General features: G+C 38.8%; 1 protein-coding gene across 4 annotated transcripts in view; it reads left to right on the forward strand.

Moving 5' to 3' along the window:
- The window catches only part of ARHGEF10 (Rho guanine nucleotide exchange factor 10), a 106,965-nt gene that overhangs the window by 24,923 nt on the left and 56,176 nt on the right, over positions 1-25,866 (forward strand). For 2 of the 4 annotated variants that reach the window (XM_029965816.1, XM_018088895.3), the window contains exons 8-17: positions 1,910-2,026; positions 3,241-3,355; positions 5,756-5,868; positions 9,551-9,628; positions 9,849-10,028; positions 11,037-11,153; positions 13,099-13,191; positions 14,584-14,754; positions 16,548-16,693; positions 19,637-19,812. In XM_029965816.1, coding sequence (XP_029821676.1) covers positions 1,910-2,026; positions 3,241-3,355; positions 5,756-5,868; positions 9,551-9,628; positions 9,849-10,028; positions 11,037-11,153; positions 13,099-13,191; positions 14,584-14,754; positions 16,548-16,693; positions 19,637-19,812 — 1,306 coding nt within the window. The remainder of the gene's footprint in view (positions 1-1,909; positions 2,027-3,240; positions 3,356-5,755; positions 5,869-9,550; positions 9,629-9,848; positions 10,029-11,036; positions 11,154-13,098; positions 13,192-14,583; positions 14,755-16,547; positions 16,694-19,636; positions 19,813-25,866) is intronic. The other 2 variants (XM_018088896.3, XM_018088897.3) reach the window with 2 other exon arrangements.

Genomic DNA, 25,866 nt, shown 5'->3' on the forward strand with positions numbered 1-25,866 from the left:
CCCTCACCTCTGTCCTTGCTACTCGCTCTTTGGAAATCAGGGAGTGAGCAATTAACTGCAAGACTTGAGCCCACCCAAATCTGCTCTTTGTAAGCTGAGTGCTCATCCTCTGTTTTTATCTTGGTTTTGTTCTGACTAGAACAAGATTAAGCTACTACAGCTCTTTGTTTCTGGGGAGTTTTTTTGACAAGACTGAAGAAACTGAGTTTGGTAATTTTTTTATTTTAAATACCTTGGAAGAGACTAAGAAATCACTTTGCATGTGAGTGTATAAGTCTTAACATGGTTGCTGGCTTGTTCTTTTTTTAAAAATCTTTTCCTGTTATCTGTAGCTTCAGCTTTGGCATCAGTCATAAGAATATATTTACACATGTGTACAAAGCTAGGTTTAAAACCATTTTTTTTAAAACAGTTAAAAGTATACTTGATCTGTCACAGGAAACTGTTGGCAGTGGCTGGGCATGATAGTGCCAGGATCAGGCACAAAGTGTCTGAGCAAGAGACTGAAGAGTGGTGGGAGGACAAAGGTGTGCTCCTGGGTACTGCCCTTCCACTGGCTTTTTCAGGCCTGTGACAAAAGGTTTTGGAGATTGCCTTGTGAGGATGGGCATGAGGAGCCTGGGGACACTTTAGTTAGTGGATGGAGAAGTCAGAGAGGTTCCCTGATGGTTTACTGGGAGGTGGAGAAATCAGGAAACTAGAGGTTTTTGGAAGAGAATGAAGAAAGACAGAAACTTTAGGATTGCTGAAAAAAATCCTAAAAACTAAAAAAACCCAATATATTCACAGCACATTGCATTCTCTAGCCTTTCAGAACCAGTGAGGGACTTGCCTTATTATTTTTTGTGTTGGTTGAAAAATACGGAGATGGGATTTTTAATTTTAAGTGCTGGTATGACTTCCCTCAAAGTCACTTTTTCATTATGATTCTTATTATTTTAGTTATTTACTAATTTATTTTAAGATGGGAAGGTTTTTGTGCTATTAAATATTTCTAGTCTGTGAACCAGATACTATTCTTCATTATACTGTTGTAATGCCAGAATCTTCATGTCAGATGTAATTGCATCCTGACCCAATCTCGTGGAGCTACGTGCTGGACCCGTCCCTTTGTTTTCAATTCAGTGTCCTTGTCTTTCCTGAGGCTTTGATCTCTTGCCAAATAACTCTGTTGACATCAGGCTGATGGGTTTTCCATTGGACTTCTATTATAGAGCACACCAAATATTTTCCTTTTTTCCTTTCCTGGTTGCATTTTAATCTTTTTTATCTAGCTTTCTCAAAATGATTAACAAACGTTGATTAGTGTTCCAGAGAAGCCAATGGATATATTCATGTACGAGATGGTTACGCCCATGGTCATACAATGAGGCTATGGTAGATGCATGTGAAAATTACAAGACCGTGCATCCTGTTAGTGTTTCCTTACTTGACTCAGTGCATTGTCAAGTCTCCACCTTCCCAGGTGCCAGCAGGCTCCACAGGTTCTTCGGTCTCTGAGAATTCTTCCAATTTACTGTTTTGAAGGATAGTCCAAAACACAATGGCTAGGGTTTGTGCTTCAGTGAATAATGCTCATGGTTAAAGCTGATGCATTGTTTCCGTGCACTTGTTAAGAGATACACACGATATAATTAATATATATAACAATATAGTTAGCTTAGCCTGAGTGTCTTTGCCCCTGTCTTTACATAGTTGCCAGCATAGCAGAAAAGCACCTGTCTGAGTTCAGCAACGCACAGGAGCGATGGTCCGTTTGTCAGACTGGAGCTTCCCTGAGTGATAGATTTCCCTTGGCTGTCTGTGTATCAGTAGGTGGATGGGCAACATGCATGATTTATGTGAGCGCTTTAGCATGAAGTTTGCACTACAGCTTTTTGAAAAGATTGTGTCTTTTTATACACTTTAGCTTTCTCATGACCTAACGCGTTTAAAGGAGCATTATGAAAAAAAGATGAAAGATTTGATGGCAAACACTGTGGGAGCAGTAGAGATTCAGCAACTAAAGCAAAAACATGAGCTGAAGGTAGCGTAGTTGACTTTTGTAACTAGCTACATTTAAATAATTGCTTTTCCAACACAGACAATGTTGTCTTTTAATAATAACTTGAAGATGTGAACAATAATTTGTATGAAAGGAATTATAAATTGTACTGAATTGTTAATATGCAGTCTTAAATTAAAGACTATAAAATTGCTATATTCTTAAAAGGACCTTTTCTCATGCTTATTTTTAATGTTTACAGAAGATCGCAAAAGATAAGATAGGGCATTGTCTTTCCCTGCTGACTAGTGCCCTTGTCTCAGAGTGTACAACCCCAGTGCCTCTCTGAGATCCAGATGAGCTCCATGGGTCTAGCCTGACCCTCGCTCTCCAACCACATGGAATCAAATTGTGGGAGTCAGAATCTCCCAGCTCTCCATTCTGAATGGAGCCACTATGAAAAGACTGGGTTTTTTTTAAAAGCTTCATCTCAAACTGTGAAATTGCCTGATTGCATCAAGACAGCTTTGTTTGTGTTCTGACAGTAGTGGTGATTTTTTGCTGTGGTGGCATTTTGGAAAAGCAAAAGTACAAAGCAGATTTTTAACAAGCATTTTCTAGCAAAACAACACTTCAGTGACTTGTTTTTTTGTTTTTGCATGAAATTAAATTAGGTTCTAGTAGTGTACTGTAAGATTACGCAATTCTTAGATAAATCAACTTATTTCTTCAATTAATGTGATTATTAGTTGTAACATTTTCTGCGTAACAGTGTTTATTTAAGAATACAGTTAATATAGAACCTAGTATTGAGCATTATCTTTTGATCAGAAATACCTTGAAAGTGTTATTGGGACATGGGAAGATGGACAAGACCCCTGGGCGTTAATGACTTACGAGTAGTAGGTATTTGTTACATAACGTAAGTTGAGCATTTGAGACTATTTTGAGTTCACAGGTTTGCTGCGGAAGGGTTCTTAAGCATTTCTATTTTACACTTGCATACAGTATTGCCATGAAATAAGTCCCTGTCTCCAGGTTTTATTTTGTTAAGAAATACAGATGCTCAGACCTGAGCTTTGATGGTTCTGTCTACGCATTATATATTCCTTTGAATTTGGACTGTATTTATAGTCTAAACTACTTGACAGTGGTGTTCTTAAAGATATTTTGATCAAAATATTCTGTATCATGTGCAGGCTCAAATGTGTTCCTATTATTCACTGAACATGTAGACTGTATTTTTTATCTTACAGATGCAAAAGCTTATGAGAGCTGCTAGAGAAGGTACAAAAGATGGACTTGAAAAGACAAAAGCAGCTGTGAAGAAGGGTCGTAGCTTCATTAGAACAAAATCTTTCATTTCTCAAGGTATATGCCAATTATAGTGTGTCTCTTTGTTACTCTCTCCGGTAATTTCTGATAAAGAAAATGAATGGCCTAGCAGATTTTTGTACTAGGAGCTGAGAACTAGATGCGAGAAATCAGATTTTTATAAAAATGTCTGGTATAATATGATGATAGGTAACAGTTTGGTCAATACATCTTGTGTTGTTTTACATTTGGAGCAAGAACCTGAGTGACTTGAGAAACCTGAGGACCATAGAGAAGGGTCAACTTAAACACAACAAAAAATCCCACCAAACAGTGTCAGAGATGCTGTCTTGGTATTGGTAGTTTGGAGTATGGAAATTATGTTAAGTTACTGTCATGGTTTAACTCCAGCCATCAATCAAGCCTCACACAGCTACTTGTTTACTCCCTCACCAATAGTATTGGGGAGAGAACTGAAAGGGTGAAAGCTGGAAAACTTGTGGGTTGAGATTAAAAGAGTTTAACAGGGAAAGCAAAGCAAAACAAGGAATTAGTTCACTGCTTCCCATGTGCAGGCAGGTGTTCAGCCATCTCCAGGAGAGCAGGGCCCCATCATGCATAACCATTACTTGGGAAGACAAACACCATCACTCCAAAGGCCTCCCCCTTCTTTCTTCTTCCCCCAACTTTATGTACTGAACATGATGTCATATGGTCTGGAATATTCCTTTGGTCAGTTTGGGTCACCTGTCCTGGCCGTATCTCCTCCCATCCTCCCACACACCCTTTATTGTCTCTTGCCAGCGTGGCAGTACAAAAAGCAGAAAAGGCCTTGACTTGGTGTAAGCCCTGCTCAGCAATAACAAAAACATCTCTATATTATCAACCCTGTGTTCAGCAAAAATCCAAAACACAGCCCCATACCAGCCACTGTGAAGACAATTCTATGACAGCCAAAACCAGCCCAGTTACTAAGTCTGTTCGGTTCTCTCCATCAAATAACTCCTGAATGTCAGGAAAATAAGCTGTTAGGACATGGTTTTCAGTGGAGGGATAGCTAACTTTTTAAAAAGTTCATTATTATCAAGGAATAACTCTGTGCTTAAGACAATTCTTTATCAGTTTGATTTTTGATGAAAACTGAATTTGGATTGGGAAAACAGAAAGTGGTCTAAAATCAAAGCGAGAAGTATTCATGTCCTTTCTGTAATTAAGAGCAAGTGACAGCCCTTTGAGCCTCAGAAGCAGCTGTCCACAGGTAATTTTTTCAAAAGGCAGGGGGTAGTAAAAGAAACTAATTTCTTCTTCAAGATAAGTCTGAGAGGTAGTATGTCTTTCTGCTCAGGTTTCTGCCCAAATAATTGAATGGTAGTAACTTCAGAGCTTATAAAACTACAGTTTTAGGAAGCTAAAACCAGAAGACGGGAACAAGACATTTTTAGTGAGTGAGCTAACATAAAGCTGCGTCCTATCTGTAAGGACCAGCACAGACCTTACATCCCTGTCATGGCCTCTAACTGCTTCTGAACTTACTTAATTCAGAACTCAGATAGAATATAGACAGGTGTTTGCACAAACTTTAGTGATCAAAAATGTATCCTCAACTTCTTGCAGTTGCACAGACAAAAATGATCTACAGAGCAGTGTTACAGTGGACCTAGCACTTCTTACATTTCTAGAGTTTAGGTGGCAGACACAGTGTATCTGTGAGTAATGGTTTAATCATATAACCACTTACCAGCAGGGAACTAGGGACAAATTTGTTGAATGAACTGATAAATTTCAGCCATCAGATCTGCTTCCCTTACTTCCCTTTTTGTTCTATGACACAGTTTCTCATACTGTCTTTCTCTCTCCTTTCCTCATGTCTGCTTGTTTGTCTGGCTGTGTACTGCCACCTATCACTGCGCTTTGGTGGTGCTTTTTTGGTAAAATTTGTTCCTACAGAGCAGTGCAGAATCCCTTACTCTTGTTTCTGATGAAAGCAAACATTGGTAAATCTGGCTACTTACTTTAGTCCAGTTATGAAAGGGTGTATGGAACATTTTTAGCTGGATCATAATATGGGTGTGTTTAATTTCTTCCCAAAGTTCACTTTGAAAGGGCTGGCTCTGAAGCTGCAGTGCTTTAACCCTAGTTGTCATGTTCTGCACTCTGCACAGCCCTGTTCTGGCTGTGAGGAGGGAGTAGAGATCAAGCAAAAGATACAAAGGCTTGCTGTGTGGATTTTAAGATGCCTTTGAAAGATGTTCTGTACTAGAGCACATATTGGTGGTGGTATTTATATGATTTCACAGATGACACAGAAGTGCTGGGAAATTTATTTGGTAAGTGAACATGTATAACTTCTGTGTTTGGATGATAGAATCTTTGCTTTCTTTGGTTTTGCTTGTTTTTTCCCTTCTTTCAATCCACATGTTGTAGAAGTTGACATTTTGGTTATTTAATTGTTTGTAGATCATAGATCATCATGTCTGGAAGAAGAAGAGCTAAATTTATTTATTGATGTGGACTGTATGCATACAGAAGCAATTATGACTCCTATGCCTGAAGGATTATCACAGCAACAGGTAATAGGCTTTGGGAAATACGGTGCTTTGCCTCTTTTTCCTCCTCTTCTCTCTACATCAATGGCTCTTAGGTGCCTCTGCTCTTCAAACATATTGACATTTTACTTAAGTGGACATCTGATTCAGAACTAAATAAGATTTTTTTGAAAATTGGTATGCGTGCATGTAAGTTGCATCAGTCCTGAATTCAGCCATAGATGCAAAATGCTGTTATGCATTTTAAAATTATCTATAATAACTCTACTGTTTCACTACTTGAACACTTACCCTAAATGTGATGGTTTTGAGTGCAAAAGAAGAGAGTTAAAGTAGTTTTACTGAGTCAGAAGACATGTCTCCAGGTGCTGTAGGATTTCCATTTTAAAAGTAGAGAATATCCTAAATGCTCTCTGAATCTTAAGGTTTTTCTTAGTTGAAAAAAACTTGTCCCTAGTAAAGTCATGTTTGGAGAAGAATATATTTTGCTGTTCTCCACCTCAAACTGTATAGTCACTGTGGAAACCACTTCAAAAACACTGAAATCAATGTCAGTTAGAAATTTTGGCTGAAAATAAATCCAGTGGATTCATGTTACTGTATTGTTATGGCATGTAGTAACTATATGAGAGTTTTTAACTTTTTGTGGTGTCGAGTCATGAGTTAGTTGGTCAGAACTTTCAGAAAATGAGCAAAAAACCAAATTAAGGGGCAGTTGAGGAGAGCGATATATGTTTTCTGGTTTGTTTGGTGAGGTTTACTTTTCTTGTGCATTTAGCACAGTGAAGTGCTAATCTTGCTAATGCAACTACCGAATGTGAGATTTCAGCATCAGTCTGAATGCTGTCTTTTCCTTCTTTCCAAATAGGAATTTCAGTTTCACTGGGATTTTTTTGTAGGTAATTAAGAATAAATTTACTCTCCTTTCCAGAAAAACAAAAGTGCTTCTAGTTTGGAAAAAAAACAGTAATATTTGCAGAAGTCGTGATATATGTTGCTTATCTACCAATGAGGAGCTGTCCAAGTGGGTAGGAATGGAGTTAGGAAAGCCAAAGCTCAGCTGAAGCTGGTGAGGTGTGAGAGACAACACTGAAAGATTTCTTATATATGCACTGTGCAATAAAAGGAAGCTGAGAAAAAGATGAGTAAACTGCTTAGTGAGGCAGGGTCCTGGTGAGAAAGGGTCAAAGGCTGAGGTATTCTGTGCCACTTTTACCTCAGCTTTTACTGGTGAGGTTTGTCCTCAGGACTCAGCCCATGAGACTAGAGGCAAGTCCTGCTGGGGTGAAGCCTAATCTGCAGTTGGGGGGACCAAGGCCATAGAGTTATCTGTGGGATCAGATGGGATGGATTCAAGGGTGCTGAATTCAAGGGTAATGTCTTTCTCAGTCATCTGACATCACAGTGATCAGAAGACTGGGAAAAAGTAAGGGTCATACTCTGACCAACAAGAAGGAAGACCAAGTCCATCACCTCAGTCCCAGGGAAGGTGATGGAGCAAATGCTCTTGGGAGCTATGTCTATGTTTGGTAGGACAGGAGTGTGAGTGGGAACGGTCAGCACAGATAGACCAGACTTGAGCCCCTTTGATGTGACTGGCTTGTGGGCAGAGGGAAGCAGGGGATATCACTTACCTCTGCTTTAGCAGGGCTTTTGGCAATCTCCTGGAGTACCCTTGTACCCTAGGTGAGATACAGTTTGTATGGGTGGACTGGAAGGTGGGAGGAAAACAGGTGAGGATGCCATGCTCAAAGGTTGTAGTCCATGCTACCAAGTCCAGCGGGTGGTCAGTGTTAGTTGTGTCTCTCAGGAGTGGATACAGACCTGTGGTGTTTAATGCCTGTGTTAGTAATCCAGATGTCAGCTGCAGTGCACATCTGGAGGGACACCAAACTGGTGAGGTGCAGCAGGCCATGTGTGGGAGGGGGGCTGCTGGTCGGAAGGGCTCTGGTGGGCTGGGATGGACAGAAACACTGGAGCAGCTCAGTGGAGGCCAGCACAAGTCCTGGCTGTGGGAGGGGGTCACAGCCCTAGGCACCCTGGGAAGGGAGGGCCAGTGCCAGGACCCCCTTCCCGCCCTGCTTCCCTGTAGCAGTGGAGCTGCTCTATGGATGTGCTGGCTTCAAACAGCAGGTGGCATGATGGCTTCTGTTTAAATCCTGGTGCCAGTAAATACTGTCTGGAGTTGGGTCTCATGTCTATTGCAATAATTTAGAGGCAGTATTAAATATCCATTTGTGTATTATAGAGCTTGAAATTTTTATCTCTACAGATGTTTATTCAGTTCAGAAGAATGAACTGTGACTAAAAGTAGAGTTAGTATCTGTCACCAGAGCAGCCAATACATTATATCAAATAAGACAATGCTAAATCCATTATAAACACAGATTATACACATCTAATTTTACTCTATATATCTTTGGGCAAAGCCTCAGATAATTTTGAAGTCCGCCTTTGAAATACCAGTACTTGAAAGAAAATTCTTATTTAACCTGCAATTAATAAAGCAAAATACAAGTGTGGAGAATTAAAGGCAGCCATGGTGGAGAAGGTGGGAGGCTGTGGGGTTCAGGAACAGAGAGAGAAGCAAGCCTGAGATTTGAGTTTCATTTAGGCTAGCTTAAAATAGTAAAAGAAGTACTTTTGCCTTCTCTCGTAGTTGTGGAAAGTGGCTTGATCTTACCCTTGTGCTGTCTTCTCCCTCAGAGTCCCACTTTTGAAAGCTGTGGAATGAGCTGGATTAGGAAATGGATTTGGGTAAAACCAAATCCATATAACCAGCAAGAAATCTAATCAATGACAGTAAGAAGTTTAAATTTTAAACCAGATCAGTTTCCCAGTCCTTCCTGTCCTGTCATGTCACCCAGACGTGCATACAAAGTGCGTTTCAGCTGAATTACAGAAGCAGAAAGTGGAGAAGGAGGTGTGATAAATAGCCTGTAATTTGTAAACATGAAATATGGTAGCATTTCCTGAAACTCTTAAAATGTCAATTAATGTAGATATAGATGAGGTGGGGTTATCACTTATATATGATAATGCCCAAAAGAGAACGCATGACTTACTTGGATACTTTCTTAATACAGGTACATTTTATATAGCCTTACCTTAAAAAGGCAATTAATATTTGCTTGTTTGTCCTTCATGTTACTCCTAATAAATTTATAAAACATATTAAAAAAAAAAAAGAAGACTGATTTTTGAAAACTGGTTACTGTTTTATCACAGCAATATACTGAAGTAGCCAACATTAACCTGTGCCTATGATTATTTCCATTAATGTCTACATTTATACGTCTAAAGGTCATAGGATCATAGAATATTCTGAGTTGAAAGGGATGTACAAGGATCATCAAAGTCCAAGTCCCGGCCCTGCACAGGACAGCCCAAAGAATTGCACCGTGTACCTGAGAGCATTGTCTAAATGCTGAACTTAAAACACAAGTTTCAAAAGTAAAGCTTGGAATTGCAACAGTCAGAAAAAAATCATAGATACAATAATTCTTGTGTTCTTTAAAATAAATAGTTTTAGAATAATACTATAATTACTTTTGAAGGGTATAGTATTCTTGTATTGCAATTCCAGTATTGAAATTGCTTAGTATTTTTGTGTTTTATTGATGTGAGAATTTTATCATCACCATTTCTAGCTGTGATGACGGTGCTACCTGATTAGAGATTTGACAAAACTTTGTTGTTTTAACAGGTTGTCAGAAGGTATATTTTAGGCTCTGTAGTTGACAGTGAGAAGAATTACGTGGATGCCCTTAAAAGAATCCTGGAGGTACCTTAATATCCTTTGCATTTTTTTAACTTGGAAAATTTGAACAATAATCACATCCTTAAAGAATCTGTCATATGACTTGCACAGATTTTGCTACAGATGCTTCATGCCAAATGTTCAGTGATTTTGCGTGTGTACTGTTAAATAATTTGGTTTTTTTGCTTGTAGAAGTCCATTTTTTTTGTTTGTTTAAATCTATTTACTTTTTTTTCCCCCACAGCAATATGAGAAACCCCTTTCAGATATGGAACCAAAATTATTGAGTGAAAGAAAACTTAAAATGGTCTTTTATCGAATTAAGGAAATTCTTCAGTGCCATTCGATGTTTCAGATTGCGCTGGCGAGTCGTGTGTCTGAGTGGGACTCTGTTGAAATGATCGGTGATGTCTTTGTTGCTTCAGTAAGCAAATGTGTCAGAACAGATAATCTGTTTTTATTTTAGTTATTTTATTCCATCTCCACATCTTTTTTTCTAACTTGACTACTTTATTACCGTATTCACCAATGCCTGTGGCAACTGCATCCTGGTAAGGAAACTGACACCAAATGTCTTTGGCTTGGTTGGTAGATGAGAAAGGATTGTGGGTAAAATTTTCAGGCTTTGATCAAGCTTTCAGACATTTAAGTAAATAGTTTCTTTTTCTGAGAAATTAGAGATTCATAAACCCACCAAAATTAAAGTGCAATTGAGGCTCAGCATCTCTTACAAAGTAGATAGTCATACATAGTAGTCTGTGAGTGGAAAAAAGCCACTGTAGATGATGTCCTGAATTCCTGAGGTCTAACCGAGCCTGTGGCACAGGTAAAGAGTATTTGTAAAACATGCCATTCTGAAGTCCATTCAGTAAAAGACTGAACTACTTACTGTTTTAAGGTAGAGAAAACAAGTAGTGGCCTTGGTTGGTAGAAGGACATTATTCCCAGTGTGAAGGTGATGGGCAATGATCTTACCATTCATATAACTGTTTGCAGGCCACACAATTTGTCTGCTTTCTTGGTAAGTCCTGACTAGCTGAGGTTAGCACAGGAAGGCCCTGGGACTTCCCCGAGTCACCTAGTCTGGAAGACAGACAACAGTGAATTGATCAGGGGATCCCAGCTACCACTTTGAATCTCAGAGGATGCCCTTTGATTGCCCATAGTCCTCAGGTTGTGCCCTAGTGTTGTGGCCAAGATGAAGCAATTTCTGTAAATACATATCTTGTAATTCACAGCTCTTACATCTGTATGTTTCCAACCCGTCTTCTACAGAAAGATTATTTTGGGTATCACCAGTATTTCTGTAGATCCAACACTAGGAGAAGCAAAGATCTTAGGTCCAGTCAAGGTGAATCCTTAATGGTCAGATAGCTATGCTTTCAGAGGTCTTTTGTATTTATAGTTAAGGCTTACCCTTTTGTCTTTCCAGTTTTCTAAATCTATGGTGTTGGATGCATACAGCGAATATGTGAACAACTTCAGTACAGCAGTAGGGATTCTCAAGAAATCATGTGCCACCAAACCTGCCTTTTTAGACTTCTTAAAGGTGAGTTCATTCAATTGTAAAACTGCTGTGCATATGTATAAATAAGAAAGTATAAGTTATAAGTAAGGTATAAGTATACAGCTGGACTTGAGTTTATGTTTTATGGGTTTGACACAAGAAATCCATTAAATTCACTTCCACTACTGTGTTTTCAGGATAATAACATTAGATCTAGGAGGTATTCTGAAGTACAGAGTAGTTTTGCAGTTGTTCAAATCAGTTTATTGGTGTTTGCATTCCTGTGCTTGGTAAAATATTGGGATTCTTCTATATCTGCTGAGCTTCAAATAATAGTTCAACATATGAAACCTTTTTTTATTTGGGATTTATTTTATTTCTAATTTCTTTATTGTATTGTGAAGAGTGTAGTGCAACTATATTTTTGTTCCACAACACTTCCCTAGTATTTTGAAAATCATGTTTCTGATTTGGGGTTGAAATTCATAATTTTTGTGCAGAATGCATACTACCCTGATGCATGTACTGCTTGTAACAATGTGTATAGAGAGCCTGGTACATGCAGTTGAAGTGCTGTGAATCCCTAGGGTTGATACCTTACGGAGAGTACACAGAATCCATTGAAAGGCTTTTAGGTTGTCTGTGACATTGCTGAGAGCCTGAAAGCTCTGTGTGTCCCATTCCCTGAGAGTCATGGATTGAGTTGTACCTCTCAAAGCTGTTGCCCTGTCAGTTCCATTGCAATGGTCCACTGAAATTGGGTACCCTAGGCAAACGAGAGCAGTACTTAGGTTGCCTAGAGAAGGGTGGCAGGGGTTTGTCTTCAGATTTTAAAAATAACTAACAACTTTTTGGAGTGTGGCCAACACTGTGCAGGATGATACTCTGGCAGCCTTAGGCACAACGAAGTTGAGACTCTAGTGCGTGTAGTCACTTCATACTTCTCACATGGTTAAAAGCCCGTTGTTGCAATAGAGACATAACCTGCACCTCTCATCACTGCTTGTCAGTGCCACTCTGGTGCTTCTGGGAGCTGGGGACTCATGGCCAAACTGTGGTGACAGAAGACATTTTTGTACCTTCCTTTTTTTGTTTGCCCACCAGCAGTGAAGGCCAGAATCTTCACTGCTGTTTGGGCAAAAGAATATGTTTGTGGATACAATTATGGAAATAAATTCTTGTGAAACTGATAGCTGTAGCAATAAAGAGAAATTTAAGCACCACACCAGTTTAATATTGTTTAGGTTTGCTTTGGTTTTAATATTGAGTATTTTGTCTACTGTTCTTATTTTGTGTCAGCTTTGATTCTGGTCAAAGTATTTCTAAATGTCTTATACAAACAAGGCTTTCCTATACATGCAAATGAAATTTGTTTGGTTTTATCTGCCATTGCTGATAACTAAAGTAATGGATTCTTACATTTTTATTTCTAAACATAAATCAATGTTCTTTTCCTTAGTTTCTTTTAATAAAGAAGATGAAAATCTCTGTTTGCATAGCACTGAGATTATGAAGTTTTCCTTAGATTTTCTTTTAAAACCCATTGGTAAAAACACATAGGTAGTTAGAGATTTATAGTCTCTTAGCCCCAAGGAACAGAACAGCAATAGTAAATTATGAACTATAAATCAACAGATCACTTAAGTTTTTTACATTTAAGTCAGATGTTTCAGTGCACTGCTTATGTAAGAAACATGACTGTGCTCTACTGATACATACATGGGTGCTGCATTGCTGGTGTGTCTTTAGCTCAGCTGTATTTATTTAAGGAGGAGATTTCAGTTCATTGACAGGCCATTATTTTAATAGTGCTGGGGGTTTTTTTAAGATTTAATATTTTAAAATTAAATCTTTGCAGTAGATGGAATTTTTACAGCCCTACTATTACAATCAATGTAAGTGATGTGGAAAAGCCTTTAGGAAATGTTTTCTTTAATTCTGTAACTGGTGGAAAGGCACTCACAGTTGTGGCTTTCTTGCATTGCAGCAGTGCCAGGAGTCAAGCCCTGATCGCATTACACTGTATGGTTTGATGATGAAACCTATCCAGCGTTTTCCACAGTTCATTCTACTATTGCAGGTAAATAATGTTTACCAAAAGGATGCTCTTGTTGCATTCTTGTGGGGTTTACCTTTGGGATTACATGATAGCTGTCTTCTGCTGGAGGAGCTTGCTGCAGTGCAAGTGACCACTGTAACATGAGGAAATAACAAAGAAAAAATTTCAGTGCATTAAACGTGCTGATCTCATTGCAGCGACAGGCAGTAAGTACACTGCAGAAAAATCTTAGCAAACTAGACTTACTCTAGATTACTTGCCAAGTTAGATGTATCTTATAAGTCACTTTGTAGTACAGCTGTAGGTCAAATGTGCTACTTGTTCATATCAATTTGTTAGCTAATAATACTACAAAATATGACTAAGAACTTGGTGGCATTGCTTTCCATTTAAGAGCAATTCAAGAGGATTTATTTCACGCCTTGGAGAGTTCAGAATATATGTGGCACGCAGAACAACAGCACTCTCTCTCCCTGACTACTTAGCTCACAGGACCTGCTAGAGTGTGTTGCAACTTCCTTCTGACCTGCAGCATCTTCTGTTTCTTCCCATGGAAACTGGGGATTTGACAGGGAGTCCTTGAGTCTCATCTCAGCAGGCAGTCAAACTGCAGGAAGAGCACAGTTCCCCAGTAGAGACGTCCTCCGGACCAATTTACACTGTTTGTAACTCCTTCCAGACCACAGCAGGCCTGCCCCAGTGAGGACTGTGTGCTGGTTGTGTTTTGAGGTGCCACAGAGCAGGGCAGGCTTTGGGATGCAGGTCTGTGAATTATTGTGGGTGAAGGAGCTGCGGTAGTTGTGGGGGAAGCATGTAGGCTGGAAGTTATGGTGAGAGTTTTTTAGGTAACAGACGCGATGTAGTTTATTCTGGTAGGAAGATGGAGTGAATATGTAGAGATTTTTAAGTGCTGTGGGAAAGGAGAAAAAGTATTAATTCACATTGTTCCAACTGTATGCCTGCAAAAGTAAAAGACTTCGAGAAGCTGTTGTGATCTTCATGAAGTAAGATCTCCTACTTTAGGATGAGCACACTGTCCATTTAGTGAGGAATAATAATGATAATAAAGATAATGCAGTATTATTACAGCAGGAAGTATCAGAAAAATTTCATTTTAAATCATTGTTAACAGACATTGACATTGTACTATAATTGGTTTTCAAATTGTTTAATATTATGTTCCTTTTCTGTACTTTTGTCCTTTAAATAAGCTGTATTCAGTATCTTTTTTAAGAATTATTAAGATAGGAAGGTAAGGAGCATGCTGTCTGAATATTCATTAGGTGTTTATTAGTCTTATTCTTTAATAGTACTCAGGTAAAGAATGTATTTGTAACTTTACCTCATGTAATCTTTTGAACTTGGCTTTGAAATTAAATCTGATTTTTGTTTTGTTTTGTAATTTCCCCTCAGGATATGTTGAAGAACACTAATAAGGGACATCCTGACAGATTACCTCTACAGATGGCTCTTACAGAACTTGAAACACTGGCAGAGAAGTTAAATGAAAGAAAAAGGGACGCAGATCAGCGCTGTGAAATAAAACAAATAGCAAAAGCAATGAATGAACGTTATCTGAACAAGGTAAGGAAAGTAGGAAAGTATGATGGAAGAGTCACTTTCTGGGCCTTGAGCAATCTCTAAAACAGACCAGATGGTTTTTTCTGTAGAGCTCAACCACCTGGGGTCATTCTAGTGGTAGATGAGGGATGTGACCTGCCTCTGGAACTGAACAGGCTCGCTGGTTAAACCACGTGCTGGAGTGGTTAACATGCTGAAATAGCAGCAGCAGTATTGGTGTTCTGTGGCAGTGTAGGAAATGATGCTATATAGTAAAGTCTCCTGCACATTTTCTGCATGGGAAAATTAAATTTTAAATTAATTCTAGAATTGAGGAATTACTCCTGTATAAAGGAAGGAACCAGGTCCTTTTACTGCAGTACTTCCAACTATGGAGCAGTTCAAGATGTGCTGTTGAATGGGTCCAACATCTTCCTTAAGGAGCATCCCACTCTATTTCATTAATGCCATTTGCATCATACAGTAGAAATGTCTTTAAAGAAGTACAGAAGACATTTACTAAGAAGGAAGGAACTTTCTTCAAATGAATTTGTTAGTAACTGTCTGTACTGTGGATATATGCATGCTTGTCTTATTTGTATCATAAATAATTCCTCATTTCCCATGAAATGGGACATAAATCCTTGAGTTATTGCTTTTGTGAAGTTACAGATTTTTATGCTTTGGACTCTTTCTGGGATGAAGTAATGGGGACATACTGAAGGGATGGGGGGTTTTTTGGTGATAAAAGCATAGCTTTTCGGAAAACCAGAATAGTCAGTCAATGTGCTTGTTTTAAACTATTTATCAGGAATGGAGTACTGAATTTATTTTCATACTGGAGCAGTATTTCCATTCTAAGTGCATTAGAAGATGGATTCAAACATTTTACTTTCTTTTCTAGTTCTCATACTCCTGCTTCTTGAAGCAGCTATGATTCATCTACAGATAGTTAAAGGAGTTCAAGACACAGAATGTGCTTTTGAAGAGGTAGCCCAGGTTTCCTTTTTTCAGTCAATATTGACTGCAAAATTTTGTGTGTTATGCACCGGGGGATAAATTGATATGTATGTGGATAATCACTCCAAATCTCACAGGACCCTCCATGCTTTGTGGGTTAATGTCTGCCTATACCATTTTGGAACAGTGCCAGGCAGGGTGAAATAAATGATGAAGGAAGTGGATGGAAAGGAAGTGAGTTGTGGACCGTTTTATTCCCTTGGACACTACGGAGGTGTGTTACACCTGTAAGGTATTAGTTCATGCTTGCACATGGTGCTGATCCTCAGCACCTGAAGGCAATTGTCAGGAACAATTTACATGCCATGTATGTCTTGGACATGCCATCTTGTCTGCAGTCTCTGGCACCCTGCCAGCTGTGCTCCTCAGTTAGCTCTGTGAGCCTCGGGGGACAGCAAGCTGAGCACCTTCCTCCTCCAACCCCGGCCTCCTGCTTTGGCAGCTGGAACCCTGTGTTGCACTTCAGTGGGCTGTGAAAGAAACGACGAGGGAAGGAAACCACAGAAATTGTGGAAGCTATCATTTTTTTCACCAGGGAACCTTTATCAGTGTGGAAGATTCCCAGAGCAATTATGGTCTACATTAAGACCCAAACCCCTGCAGGCCATATTGGTGGCAGCAGAAAGTACTGTTTCTCTACATGAAAAGCAAATTAAAGAAGAGGCTTAATTCCCTTAGCAAATCTACTTGTGCTAGGATGGCAAGTGATAACCTGTTGTATTTTCTTTGGCTTTTTTTCCACTGAATGTTAGATGTACCACATATAATATACAATGCTGGTTGTTTTCAAAATCTAGCTACTCAGCAGTGGAAACAGATACCTCATACGGACTGATGATATGGTTGAGACGGTTTACAATGACAAAGGAGAAATTATCAAAACCAAAGAACGACGTCTTTTCATGTTAAATGATGTGCTGATGTGTGCAACAGTAAATATTCGGTAAGACTTGATTCATATTTTTTAGATGATCCTTTAAGTTTCAGTTTGAAAAAAGACAATGAAACTTTTCTTATTGTTCTGTCTACTATGGCTAATGACTTGTAGGATTAGTCATAATAAATGGATAACTAGCTTTGTTACAGTCCTCTAAATTGCCAGCTGATATTTGGAGGTTCTAGAGTACATTTGTAAGGAGACTATATCAGTTGGCGATTACAGATAGAAATGCTTTGTAGTGTCTAGTTATTGCTGTGTATTAGTGCTTAGTGAAGTACAGGCAAGCCAAGGTAGGACTTTTTTCTCTTCTTCCTTACATTCATAGTGTTACACACACAGAAATCTGTAACTTAACAGAATTTGCAAATAAAAAAATCAAAACATGGCTAATGCATGCAACAAGAACAAACCTGGAACTCACTAACAAAGTTCCAGATGGGAAAGTGTTTTTATCTCGAGACCTAACATTTAAGGATTAAAGTGAAGGTGCTTTGAAGAAAGGATTTTTCCTAGTGCTTTCTCTGCTTTTGTTGGCTGTAATTATTTTGTTAGTAAACCTCCGTGTATGCCAAAGTCACCCTCAAATTCAAATGCTGCCTGTATTGTAATTTGCTTTATGCAATAGTACATTCTGACAAAGAGAATATGGATCATTAAAATTTTCCAAGAACAGATTTTCTTAAGCATAACGTGAGTTGATATCTTATTATGAATAGAGTAGATATATTTTTAACCAGGTGAATGCTTTGTGCATTCACCATGTTAGTGAATGAGAATGCCATGTAATAACTGCACTTCAGAAAATGAACATCTTATGTCAGTTATCCTGTGATTCTTTTACTTTAAAAATTCTTCAGTTTCTTAGTAACAGCTGGGTATTTTCTCGTGGTTTTTTTGCAAGAACATTGCTTTTGACCAGTCATCTTTTCTCTTGTTCCATACCATCATAGTCTTGGACTTTCTGTATTTGTCCTTGAAGTGGCAATGTGCAGTCTGTTTTCATTTTCCATGTGAGAAATTCATGATTATGCCAAGTCTCTGTGTTCCTCATTAAGTCAAGAGTTCTGGTTATCACAGCACTATTCCCATGGGCATTAACTGGTGCTGAGCAACCTCCTTTGGGATGGCAATTGGGCATGCATGTGTCATGGGGGTTTGCTAACACTGAAAAAGTTTAATTAAGGCTTCCTGTAGCAGCTAAGGTTTGCTTTCAAACCTGTTATTGAAATAACAGTGGGTTTTTAGAATAGTTGAATGCACTTCTAGCTTTATTCACTAGCAGTGGAAAGGTTTTGTGACTTCCTTGGGGTGTTCATTCGAGGGTTGGTCCACCTGCAAACTGTGTGTGTGGATTTAAAATTCCTGCATGATTTCATGGACTGCTCTTAGTTTTTTACTGCAAAAGGGGCTACCTTTGCATGCCAGATAGTTAAGGACTGAAGAAAATTGTCTACCAGACTTCACATATGACACCTGTGTAGTCCAAAAGTTTTTGTTCGAAACGAGAATATGCTGTAGAATATACCACTTGCCTGTTCAGCTCACATGGGATGAGCTTTATTTCTCTTCATTTTAACTGCATAGATGTTACTCATCTTACCTAAGCTAGACTTCTGTTACAGCACTGGTTATCAGCGTGCATGGCCGCAGATTCACCCTGGAGATGTAGACCACTTCAGAAGGTTTACACGTACACAGAGCTGTGCAGTGTCTATCAGCTCATTTTTCTCAACCCCCTTTTGTCCAACCTTTACAGGAACACTCAGACATCCCAGAAGCCTGGAGACCATTAGTTCCAAATGAATTTTTTATGGCTTGCAAAAGATACTTATTTTTAGAGAGGACATGACCCTCAGAAGGTCTTTCTTCACATGTAGTCCAGATGACTGGCTTGAGCTGGAGGCCTACCTTTGAAGTAGCAGCAGTTGGACAGGGTGGATGCTATCCCTAGTGACTGAACAACTGTGTACTGCCTAGTTTTGTTTTTTCTTCTAAGCTAGATCAAGAATTTATAAATATTTACTTAAACTGTGGCACTTGTTTTTATTGTTCATACTAGCTTCTTCATTGAAACAAAAGTATGACTGTGTTGTGAATAGGTAGGTGACTAGCTGAACATCAGCAGTTAAATAAATGCATTTTTCTGATTTCTCCCAAGCATTTAACTTCTGTATTTTGGTCATGCTTTCTGTGAAGTAAACGTTTTATGTTCACTTTAACCTCTCTTTGGTCCTTTATAATAAATATTTGATACTTGTACTTGAATGTGCGTAAGGGAATGAGGGAAATAATGTAAAATTAGTATTAATGTAATTTCTCTTCCTAGTGAACTTCCTCAGTGTGCTCTTTCCTCATAGATGTGTGTTGATACACGCTTCCTTTAGCAGCAGCTCATGTGGGATTACTCTTGGAAGCCACAGCAGTTGCAGAGGTCTCCTGCACAGAACATTCTGGGCTGCATGACTTGGCAGAAATGTTAGCCTTTCAGCCCTTGGGAGGTTATGTTGTCCTTCCCGTTGCCAGTAGTGAACCAAAGATCCCATCATCCATACTTCCTTAAATATAACAGTTACTTCTTTTGAGCACTGTTTCAAAAGAGTGAGGAAAATATAGAACCAAAGTGTAATCCCAAACACTTGCGTTAGGATGTCAAAGTGCACGTCAATCTTAAAAGATGGTCATTTATACAAATGTATATATGCTATAGAAATGTAAGCACTGCTGTTGGTGGTCCTATGGTGTTTGTAAACAAGATTATCTACACCTACATAGCTGCTCTTTGCACCCTAGAAAAGATATGTCACAAAAGTCAGCCTGATGCATGTATTTTTTCAAGTTGAGCACTGTACTCAAGCTGACAAACAGCAGATTTTAGAAGCTAGAATATTAAATGGGATACCATGAAACATAGTTGCTTGTCACAGCAATAATTTCTGCATCTTCCAGGTCTTCCTATGAAAGCAGTGGCACCATGACAACTGGCCAGAGGTATTTATTGAAGTGGAGTGTACCATTGGGACAAGTGGAAGTCATAGAGTACGGCAGCAGTGAGAGCCAAGGAGAAAACTGCAGGTTTCCACCCCAGCACTCTGCTGAAAACATCATCATTAACTCTAAGCCAAGTAAGTGACAGGAGTTACTGGCTTTTACAGACTACTTTTTTAAAATCCATATTTGAAATCCAATGGACTACTGCAAACAAAGGAAAGTATTTTGTGCATGACGATTTCTGTAACATGAAGAGCATACAACCTCTTTCTTTGGAAACTGAGTGATAAAGTGATAGCCAGGCTCCTGCCTTGCAACATGAATTACTTGTGTTTGTCCTAGTTTAGAATTTTCTGCATGAATGCATAAAGAGTTTTAAAACATGAGGGTGCGTGGACACGCAAAATGGTTGTTTTGGTGTGGCATGCCAGTGGTCCCGTGGTAGCTGGTTCTGTGTATGTTCTTTATGCCATAGTTAAAACAAATAAGTTTCTCTCAATAAAAATGACCAGCCACTCTGTTGCTGTGGAGTAAGAGTCTGAACACAAGTGGTTATTGCAGGATAGAAGTTACTCACTTATTTCAAGCCCATAGTATCTTGCCCGTTAAACTAGTGCTTCATAAAAAAAACTTTAATGAATAATTTTGAAAAAATACACTAATAGGTAATTTCCTCCTATCCTCTCTCCAAAAATGACCTCAAACTCTTAAGTTTGCAAGTTCTTTCCATGCTTGTTAATCCCTCCTACAAGTCTGCCAACTGCCCTCAAGAGATGTATGAATTTTAACAGTTTACTCAGTAGCTAGACTTTCATACATGAGAAGTTTTTTTATATCCTGTGTTTTGCCTATATATTGTAATATGAAATGCATTTAAAAATCTAGATTGTGATCTGTATTAATGGACTATAATTTACATGTATTTCAGTGCTAGCTGTAGGCACTACTTCACACTACATTTATTTAATATTACACCCTTGGCTTCATGAATTTTCCCAAATTTGTGCTGTAAGGAGGCATAAATGCTACACATCAGAGTGATCTGAGGTGCAGCTGCAATATTTAATACCCCCTGTATTCTCCATGGTGGTTAATGTCAGGTCTTCTTGCTCCTCCCTTTTTAAATAGCCACAGAAAATGTTATAGGTACTTATGTCTCAATTTCAAAAGTGACTTCATTCTTGTAGCTCCTTTTAAGCATTACTGGGCTGCTTAGACAACGAGACTGAAGCCTTTTTATTATAATTTACGAGCTGCTGTATGCGTAACCCTTGGGAGGAATGTATATAAAGAAGTGCATTACTTAGAGTTGGGGGTCCCTTTTGTAGGTGAGTTAAAGTTATTAAAAGTTCCTTGTTAAAAGTTTCAGCTATGACTTTGTTCAGTAGCCTCACAGCTGATTAGACCAAATCCTGCATAGCAGCAAGGTCAGATGGGGAAGAGAAACTCGAGGGGAGAAACAAAAACTCTTGACTAAACAGTCCTGTAGAACCTTCTGAACCCCTCTTGGCTTTGAGGTTTCTCAGCTTCATCATGTTTGGTGACAGTAACAACACACAAAAAAGAAATTACTATTTACACATTTGTAGCTCGACCTTTGGCTGAAATGGTACTCAGTAGGTAAAAGATGAACTGAACTAATTTTTCTTCTGGTAAGCTCTGTTGTATTAATTCAGTCTTCTAATAAAAAGGATCAAAAGATAAGAAATAAAAAGGATGTGAAGGATGCTGGCTATACTAAAAAAATACTCCCTCAACTTTAATCAAACATTTCTGCCAAATGATCCAACTAAATTGAATATAACGAACTAAAAAAGAGGAAGAGCATACATAGCCTTGCTATTTGCACACAGTGCTATGTCTGCACTAGTGCTACTCTGAATGCAGACTTGTTCAAACTGGCTGGTACAGGCGAGTTTGAATACACACTTAATTCTGTTAGTTATTCTGCAGAGTTGCCCCCTTAGTTCCAGTTTTGGCTGCTAAAGATTACAGAAGCTCAGATACAGAAGCTCTGCCTTCCTGCAGAGGGAAAGGACTGGTAAGACTTTGTGCAGTGTTTCACGGTTGCTTTTTCATTTGCACTCACCAAGTTGCTGCATTTTATAGTTGATGATGACACAATCTTTATTATTGTAGTAGCACATCATTGGCGAGACTGCTACTTTTTACTACAAGTTGCAAGGCACTAACAGAGAAATATTGTCATACTTTGCTTGAAACTTCATATCTTTGCAGTCATCATAAAGCTATGTTTCCCTCTGTTTCCAAAGTATACCGAGGAAGTCCTTTCATGAAATCCCAGTGACCTTATAGTATGTGGTTTTAATAACATCTAATGGTCAAGAACAATTTGAGATACTGTAGGCAAAATCCTGAGACATGTAAAACCACATCTCAGACCTGATTTTCAGCTTGCATTTCTAGTTTGTGGGTACTGGAGAGATACAGAATAATCGTGATTCTGTGTAAAAGCATTAAGTAACAGTAGAGGGGTCACATCTTCCATTTCTGGAGGACTGAGAGAAGTTGGTTTCTATCTGCCACATGCCAGGTTAAGTACTTGCCCCCTGTAAGTTCAGTATTCTCACATTAATGCTGTGATTAGCAAGGATTCTTGATGGATTTAGGCTGTGTTTTGGTGAGGATTACGGGTTATTAGTCACATTTCTCTTATCATGGCACTTTTTCTCCACCAAAATCTTCTTTATGAGAAGGCAGTTCTCATAATCGTATCTTACTTTTTTTTTAATTGGCAAAATGCAATTAAGTGTTTTCTGTTTTCTATGATATTGCAAGAAAGGATAGTATAGTTTAAAGATGCAAACTTTACGTTTGGTGCTACAAAGAATGACTGAATTTGAATTAATCTTGTACAGGCTGTACTATGAAACTGCTGAAAGGTTGAAAGATTTTATGTGTACATATAAATTAAAGGCATGCTTTAGTACTGTTCTAAGTTGGAAAGCAAGGGCTGTGTGAACTTGGTTTTCACTTGGCAAAATCATCAATGTGCAGTTTTCTACCCCACTGAGCTTTGCATAGCAGTCTTTTGTCTCTGAATTGTAGAGGAGAACACATTTAGAGGCTGTTATTTTTGTGTCTTTGATTTAAACCCTTTGTATTTTGGCAGGAGAAACTGTGTGGCCTGAGGGGGTGTGGGGGAAAGCAGGAAAACTTTCCTGGAGTGCATTTTACTGTACTGCCCCATACTTGATGTGCTCTTACCTTGTTCCTGTTGTTCTCCTCTAGTACCAACAGTAGACTGAATTCTTTTAGTTGTGAATGTGGAGGATTGAAGTCTCAGGTCTTTGGTGAAGTCCTGTATCTGTACGATTCTGATATTGTTTCCTAGTGGAGTGCGATTATAACTTATGTTTGCTTCCTGCAATAATATTTAAACCAGAAAATATTTGACATTCTCAGTCTTCAGGAAAAAACAGCGTGTTTATCAGATCACATTTCTCTCAACAAATTAATCAAAGTCCTTGACTAATTCATGTTTTGGAGTTAGTCTTACTTGAAAGTCTGTGAGTATGAGTCTCTGGTATCCCAAATGGACAGTTCCTGTGGAAGTAGTTATCTTAATCATGTGTGCCAAAAGCTTAATGTTTTCATTTCCTTTCCAAATGTAGAACCGTTTGCAGAAAGATGCAAGATAGAGATTTTTCACTAGTAAATCCATGTACTGTTTCTGGTAGGCTATTGGTGTTCTCTTCTTCCAATTAGTCCATCTACAGAAGCACAGACACGTTCATTGTATGGAAAAGTGGAATTAATATAGGAACAGAGGAATATTTTCAGTGTGAACAGGAAGTTGTATATTGTTGGTTTTTATTTACTTGTGTTGGTAGGAAGTTCGCCTTTCTCGACTGGCTGGTGATGCTTTGCCTGATGCCCCCCAGGATATGGTTGGCCCTCCTGGCTGCCAGGGCACTGCTGACTCATATTCACCTTGCTGTTGACCGGGACCCCCAGACCTCTTTCCTTTTCATTGTCTCCTTCCCCAGTCTGTACATACATCTGGAGTTGCCCCATCCCGGGTGCAGAGTCAGGCACTTCCTCTTGTTAAACTTCCTACTGTTGGCAATTGCCCAGTCCTCTGATTTCTTGAGGTCTCCCTGCAGGGCCTTTCTGCCTTTGAGGGAATCAACAGCTCCTCCCAGTTTAGTATCATTGGTAAACTTACTTAGTATACCTTGGAGTCATCTGTGAAGACACTGAAGAGAACTGGCCATAAGAGAAAGCCCTGCAGAACACCACTAGTGACTGGATGCCAGTCTAATGTTTTACCTCATTCACTATAACTCTTTGTACTCAACCCATAAGTCCGTTGCTCATCCACCACATGATGTGTTTACCCAGCTGTGTGCAGGACATTTTGTTCAGAAGGATAATGTAAGAGACAGTATCAAAAGCTTTACTGAAATCCAAAAAGTTTATATCAGCTGTCTTTCCTTGATCAACCTGATCCCTTATCATAAAAGGAAATTAAGTTTGTTAAGCAGGACTTTTCCCTCACAAACCTGTTCTGGCTGGGACTGATGATTGTGTTGTCTTTCATGTGTTTTTCACTAACTCCTAGAATAATCTTCATAATTTTACCAGGCACTGAAGTGAGACTGACAGGCCTGTGGTTAGCATGGCCATCCTTCTTGCCATTCTTGAAAACTGGGACAGTATTTGCCAGTTGACTGGGACCTCTTCAGATTCACAGTTGGATTGAATATATGAAAAGAGAGCATCAAGAAAGTTAAATGCTACCCATACTCTTCTGATGAAAAAAGAGGATGAGTGAAAACACAGTGGATACAACTTTGTTTTTAATATGTCATATCGATATATTTTAAATATACCTTCCAAAAATATAAAAAATACAGTCAAAGGCAAATTTATAACTTCTTCCCAAAATGTTCAGTATTTCCCCTTAGAAGAATAAGAAGTCAACCTTCCCTTGCAAGTCATCGATGTTTACATAAAATCACTGCAAATACATGTATTGCTCTGCCCTTTAAATGGGAATATAGGAACAAAAGTCAAATATACTGGCCAGAGTTTCAGTTTCTCAGACTCCTGGCACATGTTATGAGTTTGCAGCACTTGATGCAAACTGTTGGTGGGTTGTGAAATGAAGTTTCTGCCGAGACAAACGCCAGTTTGGTGTTGCAGTGACAACGACCACCCTCAGTTTCCTGTTCTCAGGTTCCTAAGAATGAACAGGGTGAGCTGTAGAAGTTTTACACAGTGCTTTTATTTAAGACCAGACTATAGAGACTTTGTAGAATCAAAGGGAGAAAGCTAAGCATCCTGGCATTTCTAGGTGGGAAATCAGTGCCTGTCAGCAGTGTTCTGATGCTGATTATGTTGATTAAGAGACATAGACAACATGGACTTTTCCTTAAGCAAAGACACATTTAATTTGAGATGTATGTCTTAAAGCTGGAAGGGAAAATGAGCCAAACCCATCTGTACTGTATATATCTATGCAGTGATGAGTGCAGAAGATAACAGTAAAGTGAAAAAACAGGTTAGCACATTTATGGCTGCGCTTTAGTGTTATTTTTTCTTTCACAGGTTTAGAGTTTGTCACTGAGATCGAGCCTGAGCACTGCTAAACCATGACTCCTCCCCTTTCCGGCTCAGACTTCCAGGGATACATTTGTACTCTGTTTCCACTCAGTTGTGGTTTTGATCTCTGTGAGGTTTGTTGTCGAATGTAGTAGTGACACGGTGCTGAAATGATTCCTCTCTTCTGAGTTTCCTTCTGCTTGATGCAGTCACTTTGTGTAGGCCTCTGAGTGTTGCCATGGAAACAGAGAGGGATGTTTGATGGGCTACAGTGTACGCTTGTGTTTCTGTCAATGTCTTGCTCAGTTAAAGTGCAGCCCTTTTCAAGAACTGCTGTGATAGCCATTGCTGTTTTTTTGGTGGTTTGTGTAATGAGAAATACAGAATTGGGGAAGGAAAAAAAAGTCAGCTTTATCATCACTCTAAGGCTCAATAATGGTAATCCAATGTCCAGAATAAGTAAGTGGCATATCAACTCTAGCACTGGTGATAAGATTTTAGAAAGAATGATGTGGCATGAGTTGCTAATTGAATTAGTTTTCATCTCTGTTAAATATAGAAGATTAATAACATAATTCTCTATTTTAAAGCTATTGAAAACAATACACTAAAGGAGGTGT

This window comes from Manacus vitellinus, unplaced genomic scaffold (genome assembly GCF_001715985.3).
Source record: "Manacus vitellinus isolate BGI_N305 unplaced genomic scaffold, ASM171598v3 scaffold_11_pilon, whole genome shotgun sequence".
In the NCBI taxonomy this organism is placed as follows: domain Eukaryota; kingdom Metazoa; phylum Chordata; class Aves; order Passeriformes; family Pipridae; genus Manacus; species Manacus vitellinus.